This window comes from Pseudorasbora parva, chromosome 1 (genome assembly GCF_024679245.1).
Source record: "Pseudorasbora parva isolate DD20220531a chromosome 1, ASM2467924v1, whole genome shotgun sequence".
NCBI lineage: Eukaryota > Metazoa > Chordata > Actinopteri > Cypriniformes > Gobionidae > Pseudorasbora > Pseudorasbora parva.
The window spans coordinates 58,702,819-58,724,140 of NC_090172.1; the positions used below are offsets into that span (position 1 = coordinate 58,702,819).

At 43.5% G+C, this 21,322-nt stretch overlaps 2 protein-coding genes, 1 long non-coding RNA gene and 2 other non-coding genes across 8 annotated transcripts in view; 2 read left to right on the forward strand and 3 right to left on the reverse strand.

The window, feature by feature from the left end:
- LOC137078958 (uncharacterized) overlaps positions 1–1,460 on the reverse strand; it is an 11,059-nt gene extending 9,599 nt beyond the window's left edge. The window contains exons 1-2 of the long non-coding RNA XR_010905381.1: positions 1,327–1,460; positions 1,007–1,141 (exon numbers count right to left, since the gene is read on the reverse strand). This is a non-coding gene — a long non-coding RNA (uncharacterized lncRNA). The remainder of the gene's footprint in view (positions 1–1,006; positions 1,142–1,326) is intronic.
- Positions 1–20,094, forward strand: part of LOC137078889 (uncharacterized) — a 21,554-nt gene extending 1,460 nt beyond the window's left edge. Inside the window, exons 3-13 of one of the 4 annotated variants that reach the window (XM_067446705.1) lie at positions 1,372–1,500; positions 1,583–2,107; positions 2,658–2,830; positions 5,266–5,398; positions 5,481–5,798; positions 5,928–6,033; positions 6,161–6,309; positions 14,818–15,338; positions 15,444–15,613; positions 19,466–19,629; positions 19,858–20,094. In XM_067446705.1, coding sequence (XP_067302806.1) covers positions 15,175–15,338; positions 15,444–15,613; positions 19,466–19,629; positions 19,858–20,094 — 735 coding nt within the window. In that variant the 5' untranslated portion in view covers positions 1,372–1,500; positions 1,583–2,107; positions 2,658–2,830; ... (3 more) ...; positions 6,161–6,309; positions 14,818–15,174. Of the gene's footprint in view, positions 1–1,371; positions 1,501–1,582; positions 2,108–2,657; positions 2,831–5,265; positions 5,399–5,480; positions 5,799–5,927; positions 6,034–6,160; positions 6,310–10,972; positions 11,327–11,500; positions 11,722–11,829; positions 12,235–12,436; positions 12,684–13,673; positions 13,765–13,848; positions 14,163–14,299; positions 14,415–14,541; positions 14,712–14,817; positions 15,339–15,443; positions 15,614–19,465; positions 19,630–19,857 lie in introns of those variants that run through there. The other 3 variants (XM_067446697.1, XM_067446689.1, XM_067446715.1) reach the window with 3 other exon arrangements.
- Positions 8,946–10,935, forward strand: LOC137078918 (uncharacterized). Its single transcript, XM_067446749.1, has 3 exons — positions 8,946–9,594; positions 9,709–9,863; positions 9,961–10,935. Exons 1-2 carry the CDS (start codon positions 9,096–9,098, stop codon positions 9,825–9,827), a joined length of 618 nt encoding a protein of 205 aa, XP_067302850.1. The 5' UTR covers positions 8,946–9,095; the 3' UTR covers positions 9,828–9,863; positions 9,961–10,935.
- LOC137088825 (U1 spliceosomal RNA) lies at positions 11,171–11,334 on the reverse strand. The gene has a single exon (XR_010907580.1). It is a non-coding gene; the product is annotated as a U1 spliceosomal RNA (small nuclear RNA).
- Positions 12,436–12,626, reverse strand: LOC137088886 (U2 spliceosomal RNA). Its single transcript, XR_010907597.1, has one exon. It is a non-coding gene; the product is annotated as a U2 spliceosomal RNA (small nuclear RNA).
- Positions 20,095–21,322: the final 1,228 nt, after the last annotated feature.

Consider the following 21,322-nt stretch of genomic DNA (forward strand, 5'->3'; position numbering starts at 1 on the left):
GTGATCCATCGATAATGATATGCAGCCAGGAATCGTGTTTTCCTGACATTTTTAGGAGCCTCATTTCGACAAGAATGTTTATAACTATCATTCATCACATTTTTCAAGTGAATCCCGCATGTATATGTGGATGGGTCAGTGTTTTGAAGCGTGTAGTGGTGGTAATATACTTTATATTTACTAAAAGCTGTCACTCATTCAATAAACGCAATCTCATAAAGTTCCGCAGTGACGTTGGTATACAATGAATCTCTTATTTTCACAATGTCTGCACTTAAAGAGGATTGCTGCGCGTGTTTAACTGAACTCAGTGCCTGGACGAACGCTCGAGCGGTGAGTGATTCCAAATTGAACACCTGTGATTGGCCAATTCCGTTGTAGAAGTCTACAAACATGTCTGTGATTGGCTACGTTACTCACCGAGGCGAAAACACGTTGGAAATGTAATCATTTGACGAGTGCAAATACAGATACACACTGGATCTTTTGCAAGGATTGGTGGATCCATTTATTAGAGTAGAGTTTCATCTCCACGCTTGAGGATGTCAGCTTTCAGAAGGTCTCGTGCTGAAGCTGTGTGCTCGTCATTCTTTAGCTCCGCCCACACGATGCGCCTCCAGCCGCTCGTTTTTTTCCGGAAAGACTCGGTACAGCCTATATTTCTTTTTAAATATAATAAAACTAAAGACTTTTCAGAGATATGAAGGATGCAATACTACTCTATAGGTACTCAAGATTGACATGAGATTGACTGAAACTGAGTGTTTGTAGCCTATAATCTTTCCATCTTTGCAAAGTTTCAATGATAATTTAGCATTTGATGCCTGTAATTGTAGTTTGGATGACAAGCACAGAGAAGAACGCTCTAATAAAGATGGAAAGGGGAACATATCAAATTACCAGATAAAAGGCCGAGTATGCAGAAAGCTTTGCACAATTATCAATTTTCCTGGAGGCCAACATCCACCAATGTGTTTATGAAACAGAAAGGGTTTGAGAATTATACCTTTCAGGAGATGTGGGGCCAGGCCAGATGATTTTAGTTGGAGTCAGAGTGATTCAATTCAGAAGGCTTTCAGCTCTGTCAGCTGGTGGTTAAATACACCCGTCATATCAAATCACCATCACCCATATCGCCAGTCTGCAAATGAACAGATTTAGAAAGTTAATTTATGACAAGAATCAAATAAGTTGTCTGAATCACAAATGTTTTAAATTATTACAATTTCACCATGTCATGGATATGTTAATCAGAATGTTATGACATTTGTTACACAGAAAACAAGCTTTTCCATGAATGACCTCTCATGGTTGGATGACACTTACTAAAAGTGATCAAATCTGAGTCAACAGCATCCTCCTCATCCACAGAGACATCAAAGAACTCCTTATCTACACTTTGTGTCAAGGGCACAACTGAAGCACCACATCCAGATAGCTGTTAATGAGCTCAAAGATCCTGCCAGGCTTGAGAAAGTGGAGTCTGCTTCAAGTCATCAGGTACAGTTTATAATGTGATGCAAACATATTAAAAAAAAGCAGTGTATATTATTTTTACCTGTTCATTATGGTTTATTTGCAGAGGCCATAGACGTTGTGTGGTAAGCCCAGCAGCGACACAGGATCCTCCGTACATGAGTATGTAGAGTGGCTCAATCCACTACCATCAATGGGACAGATAGCTATTATTAAAAGTGTCTCTGTGGAAGAAACTGCCTGGAGGTATTAGACAAAGTTCTGCCCAACATGATTCCAGGCTTACCTGATTAGTGGAATCGCTCGCTGGAATTCAGACCGCAGTTCTGATGCAGTGTATGGTGGCAAAGGCTGACGCAACAACATACTCAGCACCTCTCATTAAGCGCCTCAACAATTTGATTAGACTGTAGAGGAGAATTTCATCCAAAAGCAAGGTGAATCTGGTACCTTCTCCCTCGGTGACCTCTCAAAGGACAGACCCAGTCCAGAGGAAGAGGCGGTCCAGCCTGGCCAGCTTGAACCAGATGAGGCGTACCACAGTGACACGGATAACGGCATTGTGACTACCATCCCAGCCCACATAACCCTAACCACCGACAAGACCACTGCAGCTCACTCTCCAGCCTTTGCAAGTAGTTTTGTCTTTGCCCTTTACTAGAATGAAATAACATCTTTTTAGCCTGGCTATTATTTTCAAATGTAGCCAATCTATGCAAAGAAAGCATTTTACCTTAATATGCAATTATTTTACTTTTCCACACGAGGACGCTTGTAGTCCCAACCCACTTCCTAGGTTCCAAAAGTTGTAAAAGTTTTGTTCTCTTCTGGTGGAGATTGGCCTGACTAAGGACAAGCTAAGCTAAACAACAGAACAGGAATAAGCTCATTGATGCAACAGCCACAGAAGTTACACAAACTGTACAAAACTCTGATTTTATTGAGGCCGCCTTGATTTAGCGATTTAAGATGGCCAGACGCAACAGGCTGATGTACACCCCTGTGAAACTTCTGTGGCTGGGATCACCTCACAGTTCTGAAACATCCCCTGAAAAAAGAAAAATCACAAATGCCTATGAGAGTCCAGCATTGCATTTTGGCAGAGGATCTAGTTATGAGCAAACTGGGTGTTCCTCTACCCAAAATTAACACCAAAACTGTGTGATTTTATTCGTCATCAGGAGAGACTCCTCATGTCTCATGGATCCATTGTTGCCCTCCTTGCCCATTGAAGACAAGAGTGCTACAGAATAGGCAACAATGCCTTCATAAGGCAACAAAGAAGGCCAAGGCGTATCCCAAACCACAGAAGACGACAGCGAGCTGAGTGACAAGAAGGCTGCTTATAACAAAGGTAATACTTTGGCATTAGGGTCATAGATGTTTTTTCCACCTTATATTTCCACCGCAGTCATGATAACCTACTGTTGTGCACTAGAGCTTCTGTGCTTGCGTGTTATCAAAGTTCTAAAAAAATTCTGTCTTCAGCTAAAAAGAGATGCCGGTTGATCACGTCAACTCCAATGGAGGTGCATTGTCAGGGTCAACTGATCATGTTTGGGAAGTACAATGGCAAAAGTTTCAAATGGCTGGTGGAAAATGATGTTGGACACATTAAAGGGGGGGTGAAATGCTGTTTCATGCATACTGAGCTTTTTACACCTTTAAAGACTTGGATTCCCATCCTAAACATAGACAAAGTTTCAAAAACTAATGTTAGACGTTTGATGGAGTATTTGTGTCAAAAATACTCCTTCCGGTTTCTCACAAGTTTCGGAGAGGTTTTTTTGAGTATGGGTCGGCTTGACGTCAATAGAGCGGAAGGTCCTTGTATGGGCCGTACGGGCTCTTCTCCCGGTAGGGTGCGCACGCGCGTTACTAGAGCGAGAGAGGAAATACACGCCCATAAACACAGCTCTCAGGTGCAGATCCCGTCGTCCGTGCAACACTTGTCCCACCGCGCTTCACTTTATTCCTATGGGTGACGTTGAGCGACTTCAACGCTTCAGCACAGCATTCCGGGAAGGCAGCGCTGCATTTGAACCGATTTGAACGCAGAAATGACGGGAAGCGGCACATCATCACACTTTAATCGTGTCACAAAAGTGGATCTCCACGGTTACTGCTGTCACAGGACTTCACGAAATCAACAGTTACCAAAGAAGTGTGTTTTTGATGGAGCGGTGACGATAAAGGTTCACGGTCCTGCTTTGGAAGCAGCTGGTGAGTAAAACTGCTTCAAATGTCTGTGCTGTTGGCTATCGTCGCGTGAGTAAACATCAGTAAACGACACGATCGTGTATAACAATAGTTAATTTATCAATGGAGCATGCGATCTATGGTGTTTGTTTAAATACATTTGTTTAGCTGATCACTATAGGTGTCAGTTTGTTTAACGTTATTGTAAAACCACCCAAACATAAACCTAGCGTTCTCACAAAGCGTGCTTCGTCATTCAAACGGTTACTCCATTGTTGTTCTATGTATAACGTTACACTAGTCTGACGTGCAAAACCGTTTTGCTTGCTACGGCTAATGTTAAGTCGTATACAATAGTCCATAAACCAAATCATGTCCTCCTAAACTAATGTTGACAGGCCACTAAATACAGTACATACCACAGAGACGGACGTCCTGCTGTTGTTGCTTCTCATGTTCAATTTATTTCAGCCTCCAGATCTGATTCTGGATCATTATCTATTAGCTGAGATCGATAGCCGTTTTCTTCTCCACGCTTGAGAACGTCACCGCTTTGTTCGCGATCGTCATTCTTTAGCTCCGCCCACTCGATACGCCTCCAGGCGCTCGTTTTTTTCCGGAAAGACTCGGTACAGCCTATATTTCTTTTATAAATATAACAAAACTAAAGACTTTTTGGAGATATGAAGGATGCAATACTACTCTGTAGGTAGGTAATGCTCAAGATTGACATGAGATTGACTGAAACTGAGTGCTCCACCCCCCCCCCCTCCCCTTTAAATAGAAAGCACTTAATAGACTTAAACTAGTTTTTAATGAACTAATTATGCTCTCTCATATATTAGTGTCCTTGATCGCCACGTCAAAGAGAGAAGAGCCATCAATTACGAGAGGGTAAAGAATCACCTCATAAAATATGTGCAGCTGTTCCCTCCAGCTGTTCCCTCATCTCAAAACAGGCAACAATGCCTCCATAAGGCCCCGATCACACAGAACCAGTTTTTCATGTTCAAAAATGCGAGGCGCACTGCACTGCCTTTTTTTGGTTGACGTTTTTTAATTTAGAAAAGAGCAGTGTGCTGCGTTAAAAAAAAAAAAAAAAAATTCTAGGCAACCCCCGAATCAGCCGTCCTGTCAGTCAAATCTCAAATCAAGGTAACGGTCAACACAACAGAAGGCCCGCTTCTCCATTAATTTGATTGGACAACAGAAAATAAATGCGATGACGTCGAGACTTTTCAGAGTTGATTTTCTTTCAACTTCATGGTCTTGAAACGCTCCTTCAAAAACGCAAGGGGCAGCCGGCGCATAACGCTCTCTGTCAACCAAAATCCATTTAAAAAAAAAGTGCTTCTGCTGCGGTTCTGTGTGATCGGGCCCTAAGGCTTCTAAGGAGACCAAGTCACTGGCTTCTCATAACACCTGCCACGAGCAAAACACAGTCCTGGATAAAAGGACGGCTTGTAAGGAAGGTTTGTGTGAGGAATATCTTGGCACTTGAGCTGTTGATGCGTTTCCACCCTTTGTTTACACAGCAGGATAGATTTTTTTGTACTTGTCATTAAAGTCAAATACAATTTTTGTCTTCAGCCAAAAAGAGATGTTGGGCCGTTACCTCGACACCAGAGGTGCAGTACCGTGGCCAGCTACATTTGAACTTTGGCAAATGCAAAGGCCAAAGTCTTAAATGGCTGGTGGAGAACCATGTCGGCTACATTAAGTAGTAAGTATGTTGCACTAAACAGAATCAAAATGTTCAGGATTTGTTCTTTTTTTTATAAACAAATTCTTATTTGATATTTTAGTCTCCTTGATCTCCACATCAAAGAAAGCCACCAAGCAAAAAAAGCAAGCCAAGGGCACTGGGTGAAGGATCTCCTGCTGCGGTATGTGCAGCTGCTGCCACAGGTGTCTTGCCACTTCGAAATGAATGTGGACAGGGCCATTTATGGACAGGGCCGCTTCAGGTCGTTCACATCCCTGAAGATGTGGCAGTGGTACAGCCTGCACAAGACCCTTTAGGCTGACCCACAAGCAGGGATGGACCACGAAAGGAGGATGGGACAGGAGGCGTACTTCTCTGCGTGTCAGTGGCTGATGAAGGAGGAGGACATCACCACCAAGTAATGCACAATCTGTATCTAATAAGACATTATAAAGACGCTGTGTGCTGATGTCCACTTCAGGATGAAAGTGTTGTCTTGCTGGTTTGACACTGACTTTTACAAACCTGTATGTTTGTCCTCATTTAGCGGAAGAGGATGCAAGGGGTAAAAATAAAACAGTCTCCAGAAAAAAAAGGGCCATCCAGCTCCGTAACACAAGCCACGCACAGAAACTGCTACTCCACCCTCAGCAGTAAGTCCATAGTTTATAGATTACAATTACCCGTTACATCCTCCCTGGTTCCTGGTGGGGCAGAGTAAATGGGGGTGCCCTCAAAAATATGCTTAGGTAAATTAAAAATGTTTTTACTAACACACAGGCTCCTGCATCAGCTCCTGATGTTGACATGAGAGGACATCAGATGTGGCTGCTGCAGATGCTTAAGTGGCTGGTGCTAATGTGGCTGCTGCAGCACTTCAGCCATGCCTGGGCATGGCAACATCCTCAGCAGACACTGCGCATTCTGAGGTAACTGTTCAGGGGTTGTAAGTCCCAATGGTTGCCAGATAAGAAAAATGTTTAGGTGCATGTACTCAGTGGCTGTTATATAATGTTTTGTCTTTGTTATACCACCAGGTGACTTTCGAAGGTTGGCACAAGATGTGGGAGGCTGCTCCTTAAAGGCTCCCCACAGCAGATATCGGGTGGCTAAAGGAGGATGGAGAAAAGGGACTTTTCCAGAGGGCAGTGTCATACAAAGACAAGTACGGCAACACAAGGTGGAGGAAAGTCCTGAAGGATGACAGGATGTGGTTTCATCCTCCAGAGTTTCCTGGAGTGGTGAAAGGGAAAGCCCCATCTGCAGACTTCTTTTTCCACAGCGCTGGTTTTTTTTGGAGACCAGAGTGTGGCAGTACAGTCTGCGCTGTCCAAGGTCTGACTGCCCTGCCCGTTCCAATCTGAACACCTTTCTGTACCATTGTGGCTACTCGAAAAGATGGTCAGACAGATCTGCCACTTGTTCGGCTGGTTCTCGCATGCAGAGAGGCTGCAAAGGAGTCAGAGGAACGAGCCATTGGCCGTTTCCTCATGGGATGCATGTATTATAGACCAGCTCAGTTCAGCTCACAGAGCCATGTTCCCAGCCGTCTTAACATTACGGTGAGTTTCTGCATAATTTCACAATAATTGGAATTCTAAATGATTGCATTAGGGGGAAAAATACCTAAGATTCACAGGCATCTAATGTAAGTGCTTTCGTTTTAGGCACTGTGTGGACAAGCAGGTGGTCCGCCTACAAAGGGATCGCACTGAGGGCCACACCATGGCCAAGGTGTGGAGACAGGTCCTGCCACCTGCACAGAAAGGACTTGTACAACAACCTCCTCAACCAGAACAGAAAACCTGGCAAAATCACAAGTAAGTCAGAGTTAATCATTTAGTTCAGGGGTTTTCAACCCTGTCCTGTAGGACCCCCAGCACTGCACATTTTGTGTTTCCTCCAGGACAGGTTTGAAAACCCCCGGTTTAGTTTAGGGAGATTAACATACACATTAGTGCAGATTTCCATCAGATTTCCACTGTAATAGGGACAAAAAAAATAAGTATTGAGTATTAATAATAATTGAGTTTATTTTATTTTATTTTATTTGATGTTGCCTTGTCTGACAAAGACCTTTTGGGTCGAAACAGTGCTTTATCTGATTGAGCACCTGGCTAAAGTTTCTATGGATGTGCATACATTTTCTTTTGTCATAAAAAAAAAACACTTTAGCATCACTAATGAAGTCTGTCTGCGTCCATGTGTCGATTATTTGTCTGCTTCCAGGAAATTTGAGCCAACAGTTTCAGCTTCCGCCACCAAGGAGAGAACTGCCCTCCCCAAAGCTGCTAAGGAACTTTTCTTGCAGAGAAAATATTGAGGACTACCGGACGCAGATCATGTCCACTTTTGGCAATATCTTAAAATACGACTCCACCAAGAAGGTAAATTTATTTAGTAAATCACAGTCTGCAAAATGCAAAAGAAACACTGAATTTAGCAGGAATCAGTGTCCTCAGCAGAGCACAATTTCTGAACTCATTAGCGAATAGTATGTAAACGAATAGTATAATAACTTATGAAAATAATAGAAATAACACTTGCCTAAAGTATTAAGTCGACACTGAGAAGAAGAAAAAACCTATATCAATGTTGCATTCATTATCAGATCTGCAAGAAACTTTCTGGCGATGGAAAAGGAACTGCAGAATGGTGCACCAATGTGGCTAATGAGCTGGGTCAGATCCTCATATCAGTCCTGATCTGTGAGGAATCCCTGGAGAAACTGCATCCAATGGCGGAGGGCCTGATGGAGAGGTACAGAAGAGCTAGTGAGGCACCTCTGAAAGTCATGTATGTGGACCGTGGCTGCTGTCGTGTCCACCTTAAACAGCTCTTCGGTGAGTGGACAGACAGGGGTATGCTGATGCGGCTTGACATCTTCCACTGGATCCACTGGATTTGATGCGGGCGTGTGGACGGATCACCACCCAAAATATGTCTGCCCTCTCTGCCGCGGTCTTTGCCTACAACAAGGATGACATTGCTCTTCTGGTGCAGGCGATAAGCGCAGGTCACCAACCAACTGTGCTTCCCTGACTGATAGCCAGCTGATCGAATTGCACATCATGACAGGAGGATGACAGTTGGCACCCAGGAAACCTGGAAAGGGCGAAAATACATGGTCTACGCATCTCCTCTGGTTCATCGAATTAACCAAAGGTGCCAGGAACTGTTTGGGGAGGTGGAGGAATCAAACTACAAGCCTCTGGCTCCTGCTGGTGATTAGCGGATAGGTTTAGAGTATCTGTTCTCTCAGTCATCAGAGCCTTTCAGTGCTCCTGACCATTACGTTTGGACCAGATAAAAGATACACTCAATGTATATTTCAGTTCTACTTTTTGACCAGTAAATCAGGGGAGAGCCTGAACGCAGTCCCCCACTACCAGAAATTATGCAGTCGAGATTCCCACATTTGGGGAATTCTCAGACGTTCTCTCTAGCGAAGTGCAAAAGTCTACATTTGGCACCGTCCTGTAAATGGACTCCACAAAGAAGGCAAGTGTGTTGACATACAAGTACTTAAAGGGAAACACCACATTATGCAAAACTAAACTGTTTTGTATTTGTTTGTTTGTTTAAAAAGGTGATAAAGAAATTGTCTGGAGAGGGTAAGGGCTCGGCCGAGTGGTTCACCAGCATCGGCAACGAGTTGTCCCAGATTGTTTCCTTTGTCCTCACCTGCGAGGAGTCTGTCGAGAAGCTGGGGCCCATGTGCCGTGGCGTGGTTGAGCGGTTCTGGCTCGCCAATCAACCCGTATCCCAGATCCTGTACATCGATCGGGGATGTTGCCAGGCACAGGGTTCGACAGCTGTCGAGATGCTCTTCCAGTCTTGGGTGGATGACTGTATGGTGGTGAGGCTGGATATTTTCCATTGGATACACCGATTTGATGTTGCTCTACGGACCGAGGCCCACTCAAAGTACGCCACCTTCAAGTCTGTGATGGACGGGGCAGTGCTGGCCTATAACCGTGAGGACCTTCAGCTCCTCATCACGGCTGTCAGGGGCAGAGACCTGGCCACAATGGAGGTGGTGGCGGACAAGGACGTGGTCCAGCATTACATCTCCCGGGACCAGCTCCAACATCATGTCCGGCGTCTCACCCTCGGTGTCCAGGAGACATTTCGTCTTGTCCACCTGATCCTTGAAGAGCTCAAGGCTCCAGTAGGGCTCGACGAGAGCAGTGTCAGCCTATTCAAGTCCCCTGGTAAGAATAAAAGCACACGCATGCATACATACGTATACACACCTACACACAGTGTCAATATGTGCAAAACCACAACAGCTCACCATGCATGTTTGTGTGTTTTTGCGTTTACAGCAGCCATTGATGAGATGTGGGCCAGGCAGGCATGGCCATGTACCGGTTTGCCCGCACCACGACCATCAATGGTGTGGACCTGCCATATTACAAGGACCTGCGTGGGAGCAACAGCCTAGAGGGGTTCCACAAGTCGCTGCCCCATATGATTCCAGGTAATCCAAGGGGGAAAAAAATACTTGTTTAACAGCAAAACAGGCAACTTTGTCCCTTTTGTATCATTCTGATGATACCTATTGTTGTGATGTTCAGGTCCCCACAGCCTTATCAGGTCTACCTCATCAGAGGAATCGCCAGGTGAGACTCTGACCGCAGCCCGGACGCCGTGTTTGGGGGCAGTAACTCAACTCCCGCTGCCAGCAGCTGTTTGGCGAGATGGTGGAAGAGAACTTCAGGGTCCCGGCCAACGTCCAGTCAGACGAGCTGCTTGGGCTCGAAAATCTGTTCAGCCAGAGTACAGGGGAGTCCTTTTCTCTTGAGGGCCTCGTTAACGACGGTCCTGGGCCGGAGGAAGAGGTCATTCAGTCTGGCAAGGCCGACCCAGACACCAAATCAGACCAGAATGGTCAGGACCATCCTGCTGTTGAGACCCGCATCATGTTAACCAGCAGTGAGACTGCTACAGTCAACCCTCCTGCCTTTGTGAGTAGAGTACCTACTTGTCTGATAGAAGAGAATACAGTGGCTCTTCAGAACAGTGGAATTCAGAAGCTGGAGGCTTTCTGTACTGCGCTGGTGGAGGTCTGCTTGACAGATCAGAAGCTCTTCCTCGACACTGCACAAAGGAACAGGGTCCTCGATGCCTGGAATGCAGTGGAGGAGCAAGACAAGCAGCCACAGAAATATCACCAGCTGTACCGTACACACAGGGTCAGCACAACCGGAGTGCAATGGCTGAGCCTCAACCTGTCTGATCCAATGTACAGAACTTTGGGTGCTTTATAAATAAACAGAACTTGTGATAATTCTCGTTATAGTAATAACGAATATAGTAATATTACTTTATTCAAATAGGCTACTGTACTAAGTTTTCTACAACTAATGGTAACATACTACAAAACATTACAGTTTACTGTAGTAAAAACTAAAGTTCTACAGTATGTCTTACAGTTTATCAGTTCAGTATAGTTAATACTACAGTATGCTGTATCATGCATTAACAAAGTGTTGTAAATACCATAATATATAAAGTATACTACAATTTACTATAATAAATCCTATAATATTTTTTCTGGCTGGCATAGCACGCTGGCACATGATCTACGCATTTCCTCTGGTTCATCGAATTAACCAAAGATGCCAGGAACTGTTTGGAGAGCTGGAGGAGTCAAACTACAGACCTCCGGCTCCTGCTGTAATGAGCGGATAGGTTTAGAGTATCTGTAAGTGCTCCTGACCATGCTCAGACCAGATAAAAGATACACTCCATGTCTAATTCAGCTCTATTTTTTGACCAGTAAATCAGGGGAGAGCGCGAACGCAGTCCCCCACTACCAGAAATTATGCAGTCGAGATTCCCACATTTGGGGAATTCGCAGGGGTCAGCACAACCGGAGTGCAATGGCTGAGCCTCGCCCTGGGTGAACCACCTTCATGATCATGGTGTCTCCCCTGCCAGGTAAGTATGAGTTCTCCATCCGCCCTGTAGTGTGGCCACTGAAGGGAACATCTTTCTCAGCCCCGGTGACACTCACTTCATTACAAACGGTTCATCACCACAATCTATGCTAACCCCTCAATCTATCCTCTAAAAACAGCATGATCGATGACTGAACAAGATCCAGAGTTTAGAGTCAATCAGTCTACGCTGTTGACAAACAGACCTTATGATTAGCCGAGAGTCTACATTTCCTGTACAGCTGACTGTAGATCTCTCTACCAATCATGGCGAAGATCTGACTCAACTCCACCAATCAGGCAAGAGACACGTGCTTCCCATGCAAAAAGATGCAGTTAGTGCATCTACCAGCAGGGGCAAAAATCACATCCTCAGCAGACACTGCACATTCTGAGGTAACTGTTCAGGGGTTGTACGTCAAAATGATTGCTAGATAAGAAAAACGTTTAGGTGCATGTACTCAGTGGCTGTTACATAATGTTTTGTCTTTGTTATACCACCAGGTCACTTTTGAAGGTTGGCACAAGATGTTGGAGGCTGCTCCTTACGGGCTCCCCACAGCAGATATCGGGTGGCTAAAGGAGGATGGAGAAAAGGGACTTTTCCAGAGGGCAGTGTCATACAAAGACAAGTACGGCAACACGAGGTGGAGGAAAGTCCTGAAGGATGACAGGATGTGGTTTGATTCTCCAGTTTCCTGGAGTGGTGAAAGGGAAAGCCCCATCTACAGACTCCTTTTTCCACAGCGCTGTTTTTTTTGGAGACCAGAGTGTGGCAGTACAGTCTGCGCTGTCCAAGGACTGACTGCCCTGCCCGTTCCAATGCGCAACTACCAGCAGCCCGTTGGACTAATAAACCCAATTGTGACCCACTGCTTTTGCACACAAAAGTTTATCATTGAATAATGCGTAAGGTTTCACATGCAGCATCACTACACAGCATTTAGTAAATATTATGTTTGTTTTCTATTCCAAACATAGACATTCTACCGTTACAAGTTTTAGATCACTAACAACAACTTTACATGCCTCATAAAAAACAATAAACTGTACTACTATTAACCTCTGCTACCACACAAGATTAATTCATTTCTTACTTTGACCACTTTAGGGGGGTGCACCGTTCCCGGAAGTACTGCAATACCGGGTCGATGCGTGGAGTGGACGGAGCAAGCCCCTATTCCATCTCCCTGTTCCAAAAATCAATTTAATATATGGTGCCCGGGTAGGGCACGTATCAGATATTAAACTGATAAGAACAGATACTACACTTGATCTTAGCCAAAAGGCCGAGAAGCGATACCCACAGATGGCCACCAGAAGCAACCACATTCTTGGAGACAGCAAATAAGATGATGGTAAGCTTAATTTTTTTTTTTTTTTTACTCAAAGTTAAGTCACTTAGGTAAGGCTTGTAGGTTCATTAAGCCCCATTACTTGAGCACTGGTAATTCACAACACAGATTTAGAAAAAGGCTCAAGAAATGGGTGTAGAAAGCTGTGGAAAGGGGGGAGGGTAAAGGTTGGGAAGAGGGGAGGAGACAGTATGAGGGGGGAGGGGTTCAATAAATAGACCTACAGCTATAGCTCACTACGGAGATGAAAGAACATTAAAATGTGAGTGGAGACAAAGATAAGAGTGGGGGCACACTACATTTTAAATATCTGACCATATACTAAGAAAAACTTGCTCTGATAAAGAACATTTACTTTTTTGTCCATTATACTTAATTTTTTTTGGTTCTGTTCAATTTAAGTCACATCAGATATACTGCACTGCAGTATCAATTTGTGATTTAAAAAGATGAATGGAGAGCACCACGGCATGTTCAAATGAAGTAACAAACTCAGCACATTTCAATTCTATTTCTAGACCATTAAATTAGGGAAGAGTGTGAACGCAGTTCCCCACTACTAGAAATTTTTCAGTCGAGATCTACGATCATCCAAAGTCTACAGTGTAATTTCTTTTTTCTACGCTAACAAACAGAAAAATCTTTTGTGAAAAGACATTAAACTACAGTGAGAAAAAGTTACTTACTTCTCACATCACATCTGGCTAGTAAATTGATGACGCAGTTACAGTACGCTACATGCTAGTTTGTCTTTTGATGTTTAAGGTGAAATGAAAACGGGAGACATTTGAAATAGTACGATAAGTACTAATCCTATTAGATTGTGCTTCTAAATAAAACATTTAAGGAGACGGTCAAAGTTTAGGTTTTACGATCACTTTACACATGTACATAAGCTGAATACAAAGTACATTTGATAGAACATTAGACACCACTGATATTTGAAGTTAAGGAGGCTTAACTAATTGGCTGAAAGGGAATGCATTGCTAATTAGTACAATGGCCAGCTACATTTGAACTTTGGCAAATACAACGGCCAAAGTTTTAAATGGCTGGTGGAGAACCATGTCGGCTACATTAAGTAGTAAGTATGTTGCACTAAACAGAATCAAAATGTTCAGGATTTGTTCTTTTTTTTTTATAAACAAATTATCTTTTCATATTTTAGTCTCCTTGATCTCCACATCAAAGAAAGCCGCCAAGCAAAAAAGCAAGCCAAGGGCACAAGGATCTCCTGCTGCGGTATGTGCAGCTGCTGCCACAGGTGTCTTGCCACCTCGAAATGAATGTGGACAGGGCCATTTATGGACAGGGCCGCTTCAGGTCTTTCACATCCCTGAAGATGTGGCAGTGGTACAGCCTGCACAAGACCCTTTAGGCTGACCCACAAGCAGGGATAGATCACAAAAGGAGGATGGGACAGGAGGCGTACTTCTCTGCGCGTCAGTGGCTGATGATGAAGGAGGAGGACATCACCACCAAGTAATGCACAATCTGTATCTAATAAGACATTATAAAGACGCTGTGCTGATGATGGCTGATGTCCACTTCAGGATGAAAGTGTTGTCTTGCTGGTTTGACACTGACTTTTACACACCTGTATGTTTGTCCTCATTTAGCGGCAGAGGATGGAAGGGGTAAAAATAAAACAACAAAAAAAGTCTCCAGAAAAAAAAGGGCCATCCAGATGCGAAACACAAGCCACGCACAGAAACTGCTACTCCACCCTCAGCAGTAAGTCCATAGTTTATAGATTACAATTACGCGTTACATCCTCCCTGGTTCCTGGTGGAGCAGAGTAAATGGGGCTGCCCTCAAAAATATGCTTAGGTAAATTAAAAATGTTTTTACTAACACACAGGCTCCTGCATCAGCTCCTGATGTTGACATGAGAGGACATCAGATGTGGCTGTTGCAGATGCTGATGTGGCTGATGCAGATGTGGCTGCTGCAGATGCTGATGTGGCTGATGCAGCACTTCAGCCATGCCTGGGCATGGCAACATCCTCAGCAGACACTGCACATTCTGAGGTAATTGTTCAGGGGTTGTAAGTCAAAACGGTTGCTAGATAAGAAATGTTTAGGTGCATGTACTCAGTGGCTGTTACATGATGTTTTGTCTTTGTTATACCACCAGGTGACTTTCGAAGGTTGGCACAAGATGTGGGAGGCTGCTCCTTACGGGCTCCCCACAGCAGATATCGGGTGGCTAAATGAGGATGGAGAAAAGGGACTTTTCCAGAGGGCAGTGTCATACAAAGACAAGTACGGCAACACGAGGTGGAGGAAAGTCCTGAAGGATGACAGGATGTGGTTTGATTCTCCAGTTTCCTGGAGTGGTGGAAGGGAAAGCCCCATCTGCAGACTTCTTTTTCCATAGCGCTGTTTTTTTTGGAGTCCAGAGTGTGGCAGTACAGTCTGGGCTGTCCAAGGTCTGACTGCCCTGCCCGTTCCAATCCGAACACTTTCTGTACCGTTGTGGCTACTCGAAAAGATGGTCAGACAGATCTGCCACTTGTTCGGCTGGTTCTCGCATGCAGAGATGCTGCAAAGGAGTCAGAGGAATGAGCCATTGGCCGTTTCCTCATGGGATGCATGCATTATAGACCAGCTCAGTTCAGCTCACAGAGCCATGTTCCCAGCCGTCTTAACATTACGGTGAGTTTCTGCATAATTTCACAATAATTGGAATTCTAAATGATTGCACTAGGGGGAAAAATACCTAAGATTCACAGGCATCTAATGTAAGTGCTTTCGTTTTAGGCGCGGTGTGGACAAGCAGGTGGTCCGCCTACAAAGGGATCGCACTGAGGGCCACACCATGGCCAAGGTGTGGAGACAGGTCCTGGAGAGCCACTGCGAGGAGTACCTGCACAGAAAGGACTTGTTCACCACCCTCCTCAGCCAGTACAGAAAACCTGGCAAAATCACAAGTAAGTCAGAGTTAACCGTTTAGTTCAGGGTTTTTCAACCCTGTCCTGGAGGACCCCCAGCACTGCATTTTGCTCGTCACTCATCTAACACACATACACGATTCAACACATCAGCTTATTAGTGGAGACTGCAAGACCTGAAGTCAAATAAGGGCGAAATACAAAATGAGCAGGGTTGGGGGTCCTCCAGGACAGGTTTGAAAACCCCTGGTTTAGTTAAGTGTTTAGGCAGATTAACATACACGAGTGCAGATTTCCATCGAACACCACCACAGCAGGAGCCTAACTTTAATAGGGACAAAAAGTAAGGCTTTTACAAAATAAATAAACAAAAAATCAGAACACTGCCACTACTCTAGATACCAAATCACAAAGCTCAATTTATTAAAATGGACTGTAATAGACAATAAACACTTTGACTGAAAAGGTCTTCATTAGGCAAAGCAAAAAGCACAGAAAGATCAGGGTATCCGCGGGGTCTTGAAAAGTCTTAAAAGGTGATAAATCAATTTTGGGAAAATTAAGACCCTTATAAAGTATTAAAAAGTCTTACAACGGCTTTATAAAGTCTTAAATTTTGAAAGTATTTTGTTCAAGCTTTGTCAAAAGAGTTTGACTCCAAAAAGTATTTATGGATATATTTATTTTGATCCCCATAAGTATTAAAAAACAACGGGGCGCTCAGTCTGAGATCGGCTCGGAGCGCGCGCGGCAGGGATGGAAATTAGCACCGCCACCAGCCAAATGCGGCTGATTTTGAGTTGTGGCGGGTAAACTTGCTTCACCTACCGAGCTGTTTACCTCTTTGTAAACTTTGTTCAATGCATGCGAGTGCTGCCGTATGTGCGCATATGACCAGCCGTTTTCTCCGTCATCACTCGCGTGAAGACGCGCTGTGAGACTCGCGCGCGCTGAGAGAAAATCTTACGCTGTGCATCATCCGAGAGCGCGCACTCGTCTCACAGCGCGCAAATATTAAGTTCTCTTTCAAGTCTTGTGCTTAAACGGACAAACTCACACAAGAAGTATGTCAACATGTCCATCTTGATGAGTATCCTAGCCAGGGGCGTAGCCATCTTTTCAGAAGTGAGGGGGACATAAATGTCGTAATACCATTTTTTTTTTTTTTGGACCAATATAATTTATCGCATCTCTTGCTTTTAATTGGGCAAGATATCAAATACACTGCTGAAAAATAACCAATAATTAATATCTATAATATTATTCTCCTATTCTCCTATTTGTTTTGCCAATTTTATGATTGGTTTATATACTACAAACACTTCTGCATTAAGACTCCATAGATTTTATGCAATGTAAAAAAAATATATATATATATTCTGATGTAACTCATCTGTTCTCTATGTAAATATATAGTAAAATGTAATTTATTCCTGTGATCAAAGCTGAATTTATCATCATTACTCCAGTCTTCAGTGTCACATGATCCTTCACTAATCATTCCCATATGAGGATCTGATGATCAACACACATTTAGGATTATTATCAGTTGTGCTGCTCATGGTGATGCTTAATTTTCTAAACATTTGTGGTAAAATTAAAAAAGAGAGAAATTAATACTTTTATTGATCAGACATGCATTAAATTGATCACAAGTGATATTTTTAATATTACAAATTAGATAATTTATTTAATAAATGCAAATAAATGCTGTCCATTGAACTTTCTATTCATTAAAGAATCCTGAAAAATAACATGTAGGCTATCATGGTTTCCACAACATTTTGGGAACTGTTTTCAACACAGATAATAATCATAAATGTTTCTTGATTATGAAATCCTCATCTGAGAATGATGAAGGATCATGTGACACTGAGGACTGGAGTAATGATGATAAATTCAGCTTTGATCACAGGAATAAATTACTATATATTCTCATAGGAAAAAAGCGGTTTTAATGTGTAATAATGTTCAAAATATTACTGTTTTAACTATTTTCGATTACATAAATGCAGCCGTGGTGAGCAGAATACTAAACATTAAAAAAGCTGCATTATTCATATGATACTTTATTTTCAATAAATAGCCTACATTGAGATGACTTAAAAAACACACATAAAGCATATATTGTCGCAATCGTCTGATTGTCGTCGTCACGTTTCATCATCATAACGATTGTTTTCCTTCAGCTGCAGCTCCAGCTTGACAGGGTATTACGAATCCACTTTTGGACTTTCTGTGAGAGCGCCCTCCTCATATTAAGATTCGGAAAAAATTACAGGTCATGCATAGATAATTTTTTGTCTCTGAGTTTAAATCTTGATGTATTCACATTGGTTTCTATGTATAAATACACTTGCCCCTGACCTCAAGAAGCGCGCTATCAACCGAGTTTAGAGAAGGCTGTCGTTAGCGTTCCTTTTAACTTGTCCGCCCCCGCACAGGGTAACGCCGGTTCGAATCCCGCTCGGAGCGGGTCGACTAGGATCGGTGAGACCCAGTAAAAGTGCGGGGGACGAAAATACATTTTATTAAAAGTGAGGGGGACACGTCCCCCGCGTCCCCCGCGTAATCTACGCCCATGATCCTAGCAGACATAGTCTAAATATGCCTTAAGTGAAAGACGAGCATATCCCTGCCTCAGGTCTTAAAGGCGCAGTAGCCTTTACTGCTGCCTGAGTGATGTCCTTATATTTAGTTTGACATTAAACAATGCTCTTGATTGAATAGCTTTTGTAAGTTTAATAAGCATTAATCTTTCATTTAAACAGTTAAATATGCAGTTATTTTACATTTGATTACTTTATTCAATCCTTTCTGCAGGCCAGTAGGCATGAACATTATTATTTAATGTAGCCTACACATGAGTGAGGTCGAGTTAAACATTTTAGTTTTAATTTTTTTTTCCGGTTTTCGGCTTTGGTTTCTTCTTTTTTGGTTTCAGCCAAGAATTTTGTTTTCGGTGCATCCCTACTGACAATGTTCTGCTCAGTATGTTGTCAACACGCTTCAAAGATGCCAGAATGAATAGTTTCATTGTTGGGACTAAAAACCATAAAACTGGAAGCCATAAAAGACCACAAATCATCGTGAAAATGTCAGTATTTCATTGAGACTTGAGATTAAATAAACTGCTTAAGTATTGTAGAGCTTGTAGTATTAATTTTCACATGCAGTTACACATTGTCAGTTAAAAACAAAAAAGTGTCTGGTAAAAACATTGAGTGGTAGATTTTGAAAAAAGTTCATTTCCATCCCTGGCGAGCACTGTCTACGAGTGACGTCATGTATTTTGCGAAATGCGCATTTAGATAATGTGTCGCCCTCCATACGTTGCGAAACAGATATGCAATATAAACGATACAAAATTGGCCTACGATAGAGATTTTAAGTCTACATTCGACTACAACTGTTTATTAAAGGTTTGTTGCCGATTAGAACTTGGTGCGATGAGGTCTTAAAATATTTTGAGAAGGTCTTAAAAAAGTCTTAAAAAGGTCTTGAAATTAACTTCAGGATTCCTGCATATACCCTGAAGATACAATTTATATAAATATGATCAAAACGCACAATGCCTCATTAGTAAACTAAATGATGATTACCTAATAGTAATTTTAAAAAACTAAATCTCAATAATTTTGTTTTTTATTTATTTTATTTGATGTTGCTTTGCCTGACAAAGACCTTTTGGGTCAAAACATTGTATCTTTGGGTGTGTGCTGAATTTGGCTTATTTATACCGTGCTTTATCTGGTTGAGCACCTGTCTAAAGTTTCTGTGGATGTGCATACATTTTCTTTTGTCATTTAAAAAAATAAAAATACATTTTTTTTAGCATCACTAATGAAGTCTGTCTGCGTCCGTATGTCTTTTTTTTTTTTCTGCTTTCAGGAAATTTAAGCCAACAGTTTCAGCTTCCGCCACCAAGGAGAGAACTGCCCTCCCCAAAGCTGCTCAGGAAGGCTTTTCTTGCAGAGGCTGAAAATATTGAGGACTACCGGACGCAGATCATGTCCACTTTTGGCAATGTCTTAAAATACGACTCCACCAAGAAGGTACATTTATTTAGTAAATCACAGTCTGCAAAATGCAAAAGAAACACTGAATTTAGCAGGAATTAGTGTCCTCAGCAGAGCACAATTTCTGTACTCATTAACAAATAGTAATAACTTATGAAAATAATAGAAATAACACTTGACTAAACGAATAAGCCGACACTGTGAAAAAAAACTAGTAAACTTGTATAAAATGTTTGAATCTCTTTGTTTTGAATTCATTATCAGATCTGCAAGAAACTTTCCGGGGATGGAAAAGGAACAGCAGAATGGTGCACCAACGTGGAAAATGAGCTGGGTCAGATACTCATATCGGTCCTGACCTGTGAGGAATCCCTGGAGAAACTACGTCCAATGGCGGAGGGCCTGATGGAGAGGTACAGAAGAGCTGGTGAGGCACCTCCGGAAGTCATGTACGTGGACCGTGGCTGCTGTCGTGTCCATGGCGTGTCTTTACTGGAATAGCTCTTCGGTGAGTGGACAGACAGGGGTATGCTGGTGCGGCTTGACAGCTTACACTGGATCCATCGCTTCGATGCAGCCGTGCGGACGGATCACCACCCTAAATACACCCTGTTTAAGTCTGCCCTCTCTGCCGCGGTCTTTGCCTACAACAAGGACGACATTGCTCTTCTGGTGCAAGCGAAACGCGCAGGTCATCCAACCAACTATGCTTCCCTGACTGATAGCCAGCTGATCGAATTGCATGTCAGCAAGTCAGATCTGAGCCATCATGTCAGGAGGATCACAGTCGGTGCTCAGGAAACCTGCGGACGTGTCCAGAGTGCCATTGACATCCTGAAGGGAGCAGCTGGGATGGATGAGAACCAGCTGCATCTGTTCAAGGACTCTGCGACAATCGACCACGTGTGGGAGAACCAGCAGAAGCACCTTGAGTGCATCCATGATCCACCGGGGAGGAACATGTACACCATCACAAAGGTTGTGACGCGTAATGGTGTGCGACTTCCACGATACAGCATGGTGAGAGGGAGCAACAGCCTGGAAGGCTTTCACTCCTTTCTGCCGAACATGATCCCGGGGCCCCACTGCGCTGCTGTCCCCTTGCAGGTGTATATCCTGGCTGGCATTGCACGCTGGAATTCAGACAGGGAGTCAGCCAGTGTCAAAGGCCAAAAAGGGAGAAAACACATGGTCTACGCTTCTCCTCTGGTTCATCGAGTAAACCAAAGGTGCCAGGAGCTGTTTGGGGAGGTGGAGGAGGCAAACTACAGGCCTCCAGCTCCTGCTGGTGATGAGCGGATAGGTTTGGAGTATCTGTTCTCTCAGTCATCAGAGCCTTTCAGTGCTCCTGAACATTACGCTCAGACCAGAGAGACACTTCAAGCAGATGGTGATGAACATGATGAGGTTTCTACTGGTGGGACAGAGGAGGAAGAGGAGGATGTGGGCTACAACTCTGACAGTGACAACCTGACACCACTAAGGAATAGCCTGCGCCTCACTGACCAAGTAGTGGCTACTGAGTTTGATCCCTGTGAGGAGGATGTGTGTGGTCCAAATCATCTGTCTGGGTACCAACACGTAGAGGAGCTGAGCAAATTCCTTGTAGAGATTGCGTTGGAGGAGGGAAAGCTTGCTCTCAGTGACCATACAAGGCAGAGGGTCATCAGCGCCTGGAGCAAGCTTGACCTCCACGACCGTAACATCCAGCAGTTTGACAGTCTCTACT

Coding starts and splice junctions, on each gene's coding strand:
- LOC137078918 (XM_067446749.1), top strand. CDS start 9,096: ATGTGCCGTGGCGTGGTTGAGCGGTTCTGGCTCGCCAATCAACCCGTA. Junction 9,595..9,708: donor CAGCCTATTCAAGTCCCCTG/GTAAGAATAAAA, acceptor TTGCGTTTACAG/CAGCCATTGATGAGATGTGG.